Raw genomic sequence first — 7,008 nt, forward strand, 5'->3', positions numbered from 1 at the left:
CAATTACCATTTCTCTCGGGACTGATATTAATTTTTGACAGTTTCTCGAATTTTCCACAAATCTACCATCAAAATAGAAGATAGTGTAAGTTTTGAGTTTTGAGTAAAGAGTTTTCTTTGTGAATTCACTGGTCATTTTGGTCAGTTCCGATTCATGGTAAGTCCGCAAGCGCCTTAAGTATTACTACTCAAGCTGCAAATGTCGAGTGAGTTAGTGTCGCGGAAAACAGATCACGGAGGCAGCCCGTTAGTTAGAAGGGCTGTATCCCAAAGCTTTTTTGCTAAGAGGTGACTTCCCCACAAAACCGCGCAGTTAGTCTATTCACAAGCTGACAAAAAGTCCAGCATTCTCGAGGTAAACAACTGAGTAAAACCAAATAACATTTTTGTTTGTTTTTTACGCCAGAGTATTGAAAACGAAATCTCATGTGCTATACTTCAAAAATAATGGTATTGAAACCCCACTACCACAGACTCAATGACCACGTCTTACAGCTTTATCATAGTTAGGACAAAAACAATACGTTCAATTCAAAGGCCTCTCTTTATTGACACAACACTTTCAATGATTACAGATTACCAGCGTGATAGGTCCTTGACCTGTGACGAGTGACAGAAGAGGTTCTTCAGTAAAACTGAAGTACATTTCAGTACCACCCTCCTTGTTCGTTTCACAGTCCTGCTGCTTTTCCTACTACTGCTAAGTTACATGCCATTTCTTGTAACGAAATGAGAAGGTCATTTCACGAAAAGTGAAACACGGGGTTTAACGCAAAGCACAAATATAGTACATTATTTTTCGATATCCCAAAATAGAGAATTTAACAGCTAGCACGTGAGTATGTGTTACAATAATCCACTATTCAAAATATACAAGCTGAAATATTAACAATGCTGTGGAAAATTTCGTGTGTACGCAGATATTATCTGAGAAGCAGATAAATGCAGGATCTGTATATCATCATGAAGTCTTCCGATATCTCCCGACCAACAGCGCGATAACTACGTATTTTAATCCCCTGGAGCCTTGATATCGACATTTATATACAAATTATCCTCAAAGCTCTCAATTCATGTATTCTAATAGGTCATAACAACACATTTTTTTTAGTGATCAGTACCTCAATTCTCATGACCTGCATGTCCCATTAACTCTTACGATTTTGAAGAGAAATCTGATTCTGATCAAGAATCAGAGTTAGAATTCCATTTTCCAAAGAAAACTTTTTACACAATATATGTACAATTAATTTTACATAGCAATATAATTCAGCGAACAGAACAAAATCTTTTGAATATTTACAAGCAAAAAGCTTTTGCACATCAATAACTTAAGAATACACGAATCGATGTGCATTAAGAACCTCAAAGCAAGGAAACCCCTAGATCAAATCGCTAAAACCATAGCTAAACAAAAGTCATTTTAAAACGTTTGCGAAACGTTAATTTGTCTTCCAATTTCATATATCAACGCCAAGTGTGTTAATCACAGAAAGACAGCAATTAGTCGCATAGGTCACTGAATATTCCGCTTTCAATCAGCATCCAAGTTTTTTTTGACGCGAATAACTCTCTTAATATAAGATACCTGGGAAAAACATTGAACACTTCTTAGCTGAAACCTGATTGTTATCGAGAGAAATTGAGTGAAACATAGTTTGATGGCTGAGTATCGTACAGCCACGGAAAAAATTAAACTGAAAACCAATACGGATCATTCTTTCTTTTTCCGTTCAGAAGCTGCCTCTTTAAAATAACCAAATTACAATTCAAAGCACAAACATTCTCTCATGCGCCTTACTCAATTTCTCTCAATTGCGAGAAAATTAAAAATTCTATTTAATTATTTTTGAAACCCAACTGTAATGAAAATCCCTAGAACACCATACCCCAAAGCTCTTCTATTTCGCTCTCAATACAATTACTTAATTCAAAAGACGTGGTTTTTAGCGAAAGAATAAATTATAAATTTTAATTTAAGAAACTCAGCAACAAAACTGTCCTGCAGTGTAGCAAATGTAAAAATTAAAATTTTTTCTCCATAAATATTATGATTTTTGTGCTTAATTCTCCGGCGAAGTTTTAAAATCGGGAAACTGACCGACAAAGTCGGATTACATATTTAAACGAGAATGAGGAAATGGCCCCTTATTAATATTAAAAATGTCAGAAAAATGAATGCAAAACACAACTGAACCAACAAGTCGAAAATTAACAACGAATTTAACGCTGAAAAAAGGGCCAAATACCCTCAGGTTTCATGAGATCAAAAAAATGAATTTAACTTGTAAGCGAAACAAGATTAAGCCGTCTTGCCATACTGAACATTTCCCATAGAGATATTTTTAAGTTTACATCTTCCGTGAGATTTCAAATGAAATCGAATTCTTGGTGGTATAACAGATAAACAAAACTTCTCAATCACCCAAAATCATATCCTTATGCGGAGTCTAATCATTTGCTTGGGAACATCGAATGCAAATACTCGTATTTTTTGCTGTCGCTTAAGATAAATACCACTGCGAGTGACAGCCAATATATTTTTCTTTCTCGGAAAGAACTTCAATCTCTTAATAGTTTTTGTTGATCGCCTCTCGAATGAGACGTTTCAGTAGATTGACATAACAAATTCATCCTGTGTCCTGAGATAAATTTGATACGATAAACATTTTCAACGAATTTTACATCGTCTTCTCTGCACTGCATTTTACAATTGACATCTTTTAAATTTCTTGATAAGAGCTCTACAGGCTATGCGACCGACAACATTACACGAACATAAAGATACTTTAACCACCTATCTTTCCCTGGATTTTGCTCAAACTTTTATCCGCTTCTGCTTCTAGAATGAAGAATTGTGTAGGCGGTTTTTCATTCAATCTTTGCTTGTTGTGACTTCGCGAGCACAGGCTGATTCGGCGTGTTTATTAAGGTAGGACTTCAGAGCGAAGGTTCGATCGCACCGTTCGCATTTGAATTGCTTGAGCGGGGAGTGTGTTTGCATATGAGCTCTGAGATTAGAACGATCTGCGAACGCTTTGTTACATTCCGGGCACAGGAACGGTCTCTCGCCAGTGTGCGACCTCATATGTCCCTGTAGAAGCCATGGTCGGCTAAACGCTTTTCCGCACACGTCACATTTGTGAAGAAGCTTGTGCGTCAGAACATGCATGGCTAAGGCTGGCATGGAGACGTAAGCCTTACCACAGTGCTCGCAGCGCTTAGCGAGCTTACTGTCCAAGCTTCTGTGAGTCTGTTTATGCCGGGAGAGATTCGAAGATGTAGCGTACGATTTACCACATTCGGCACAAACATACCGACTTCGACCACCACTGGAGCTTTCAGCGCCTCTGTGACGGCGATCTACCCGAGCAACGCTTATATCTTCAATACAATTCCCATTTTCATCTACACTCACTTCTTTGGCGTCTTCTTCGCCGAGTTCGTTCGTTTTTCTACCGTTTTCACGGCGTTTCAACTTATGTTGCGGGGGCTGTGAGGTCGATGCCTTTCCCGACTCGCTTGTGGCTCCTAAAAAGGTAAGCGAGCGAAAAAAGACCCAACAGGTGTTACCCATGAGAATACAATCAACAAATTTCTCTGCCAGGCCACGGCGCAAAACGAAACATGAAAATAAAATTCAAAAGTTTACAACAATTTTTTTTTAACAAAAATATAAATTGCCACCGTAATTAGGATATTTTTGAAACCAGGAAAAAACGTGTCGTTCAGGCTCACCTTCGGTAACTGTCGGGTGTTCTTGGAAGTCAGCGTTTGAGGACAGGTTTCCATATTCTTTTCCCTTTTTAATCAAGAACGATTTTGGCATTTTTCAGCAGTTTGGTTCTCTGACAACACCAACATGAGCGAAACTTGCCATTCTCCAGGAAAGATGCGAACCTTTGCCCACACCACCACAACATAATAAATCGAGATAATTCTTGTCTGGGAAATTCATCTCGCGCCCATCCGTCAACAGAAGCTATTAACAATGTTTCACGGCCCACATGTCCCTATAGAATTCTCACAAATCCAACCGGAAACCGCGGGTCGATGTTCATTCAAATCTGACTCCCACACCAAGGCTTCGGGCTCAAAACGCGAATCCTAGTGGCTGCCTAGTCAAGCCTCTCTCGAATAAAGCACAGTTTCTAATCATTTCCGATAATAAGAGAAAGCAAGGGGGATATAAACACTCAGGGAAAGGCCTCCGGCCCATTAGCAAGACATTTCGGCTATTATTCAGGGTGTTTTGTAGGCGGGGTTTGCTGTGGAACAGGGAAACTCGAGCCGAATGAGATACACTCAGTCGACGAGATCTCTAGGCTTGTTGTTGGGCCACCTGTTGCCAGGCCACTCATCTGCATACAAAATATTACAAATAATTCATGCGAATTAATATGCATGAGCTATTGCCGGAGATCGGAGTTTTGGCGGTAAATGCGGCCTGACGGACACGAAAGCGCGCCAAACACGACCAAACGCCACCTGATTGGCTGTGCCGCTCATACTTGAACGCGATTGGTTGAAATTTTCATCACAGGAAGCTTCATTAGCGAGATTTCCGAGTCCATATTATTAACCACTTTTCCTGATTTAGTTGTAGGGATTCAAACAATATTTCCATCGTTTTCAATATCATACATATTTTTGGAGTCTTATCTCTACAATCACAAAAACACGAATATATGTTAAATGCATTTGGACTTTCTCAATTCTGTTGTATCGATGAAAAGATATTCCTCGATTACTCAGAATAAAACTTAAATTTTTTTAATTTTTCTACTCGACTCAACGTTATTATTTTCCTCAAATGTTAAACGCACGAAAACTTCTCTTTCCGATTTAAATATTGGTTTCATATTTAAGGTAGGATAAAAAATGCTAAATTTTGGAGATTTTTCGCTTGGTAAATGAAAAATTTTTAAAAATAAATGAGGATTCAAATCAGAATCTATGCGAAGCTTAGGTTTCATTAAAGTGGTTTTAAAAACGACTGAGAACAAATTCCAAGGAAAAAAAGTACTAAAATGAGGTTTATCTTTGTTGACATCCGGGCCGCGAATCAAACTACTATAATTTACCCCGAAACAAGATTTATTTACACTCTTATGTAAAATAAAATCCCACGCCACAGATTGTTCTTAAAAACAGTTGTGGTTTTTATGACGTAAAAAAAACCATCACTTTACCACGGGTCAAAACCATTATATCAAGCCTGTTGAATGTAATTTCCGACGGGGGAAAAAATTCTCCTGAACAGGATTCACAGAGATACAAAAAAAAAATTGAACATTTTCGTCCCTTTGTTTACAACGAAAAGAATCATGCATGACAAGTTCTACAAATTACGTTTTTGTCGTTCAAACCCGACCAAAACCATTCATAATCTAACCGATATAACTTTGAAAATGTTTAAAAACAATTCTAAGAGGAGAGAGAGGCCAAACGGGCATAATATTAAAAAATAATTTTCTCTCATCCTGAGCTAGGTTTATTTTTGTCGGTTTCTTTTTCCTTGATTCGATGTTTCTCCGAGAAATCATGAATATTACAAGAACAATTCTGCTTACAGTACATCTTTGCGCAAGCAGTGCATTTTCGCATCGAAAGCATTATTGAAAATCACATTTTAGCAAAGTTGAGCATTAAACAATAGTCTACCATCTTGACAACAACAAAAACTCCGAAAGCCTTGACACAAATTTTTATAAAATATTGAGTTTTATTTCCAAGAAGCGTATGCATTTGAAGCTAACGCCAGAAACCTGATAAATGTCTTGAAGAAATGTGACAGAAAAGCATTTTCTTTTAGGCTTAAAAGGTTCTCCTTCGCCTTTAATGTCTCTCTAATTTTGCTCAATTAGCAAAGCATCGAATAGCGAGGAAGGTAAACCACAAGCTTAATTGACAACCACAAATACACTTTTCTGACGCGAAATTAGAAACACAAAGAATATGTACTATTATTAATTTTAGTGCAGGCTTAAACTGGGAAGAGCGGAAAAGCTTTAAGGAAAATCCTGCCACGTTCTTATCATTTTAATGTTTCATATTATCTCAATCAAGACAATCTTTCTCAATACACCTCAAGTTCAGATCAACATTCGGTCTATTTCAAGTAAAAATTTCCATAACCTACAAGTTTCAGCGCACAAAAAAAGCAAATTGTTTTTGGAATGACATGTTGTCATGGAAACAAGTCAAGCGCGAAATAATTTGGACGCCAATTCTGACAACAGCGTCATGTGGTTTGCATAAAAGAAAGTGTCAGTAAGCAATACTCTTTTTCTCAGGATGAAACGATAACTCATGCAGTTAAAAGCCATTTACTTTCATGGAGTACTGAAAACATTAGTCTTGTTTTCAAGCCCTTTTCTGACGTCATACAAGCCTTGCAGTTTACCGCTCTTATATAACGATGGCTTTCTTGAAATCACAAACTGTCATCATTTACTTAGTTACAAACCAATCACCACAGAAAAAAAAAAAAAGCTCAAAATCATTCAATATTGCCGATAAACTCCATGAAACAAATCCTCATCACGAGAGAATATTTTTGGAAGTAATAAAATTAATCGAATTGCTTTAAGGTGCGACATAACCCAAACATCTCAGATAATGGACACCGCCAGAGGCCAACAAAGTTGAAACAGAGGAATTGCTTTCAATAAATATCGTTAGCTGCCTTCCACCGATTATTTGGCGGAAGAGAGCACATTTGTTACAACTGCATTTTTTGAATAATTCATTTAGTGCTACGCAAACAAATCTTCAACTTCAAGAGGTTGTAAGGTGATTCGCTCAAAGTCATGTCATCGTCTATCATTCAGCGCTGTGGAAGATATTCGACAAAAAATCAGACGCCCGCTTTTTCTTAATTCATCGAGCAAAAAGGCTCGATATTTTTCTATTTAATATAGTCAAACAGCCTCAGGCTGAGATGAAAGCTGTAAAGGACATCAATTAAGTTTTGCCAGACAACTTGTGGTTTAGTTCAAGAAGCAT

At 37.5% G+C, this 7,008-nt stretch overlaps 1 protein-coding gene across 1 annotated transcript; it reads right to left on the reverse strand.

The window, feature by feature from the left end:
- Positions 1-525: 525 nt before the first annotated feature.
- LOC113665956 (uncharacterized) lies at positions 526-4,336 on the reverse strand. Its single transcript, XM_027181700.2, has 2 exons — positions 3,739-4,336; positions 526-3,531 (listed from the first exon to the last, which is right to left on the reverse strand). The coding sequence occupies exons 1-2, from the start codon at positions 3,827-3,829 to the stop codon at positions 2,876-2,878; spliced, it is 747 nt and encodes a 248-aa protein (XP_027037501.2). The 5' UTR covers positions 3,830-4,336; the 3' UTR covers positions 526-2,875.
- Between the last annotated feature and the right edge of the window lie 2,672 nt (positions 4,337-7,008).

The sequence above is a fragment of the Pocillopora damicornis genome, chromosome 3 (genome assembly GCF_964200805.1).
Source record: "Pocillopora damicornis chromosome 3, jaPocDami1.2, whole genome shotgun sequence".
Classification (NCBI taxonomy): Eukaryota; Metazoa; Cnidaria; class Anthozoa; order Scleractinia; family Pocilloporidae; genus Pocillopora; species Pocillopora damicornis.

Coding starts and splice junctions, on each gene's coding strand:
- LOC113665956 (XM_027181700.2), bottom strand. CDS start 3,829: ATGCCAAAATCGTTCTTGATTAAAAAGGGAAAAGAATATGGAAACCTG. Junction 3,532..3,738: donor ACACCCGACAGTTACCGAAG/GTGAGCCTGAAC, acceptor TTACCTTTTTAG/GAGCCACAAGCGAGTCGGGA.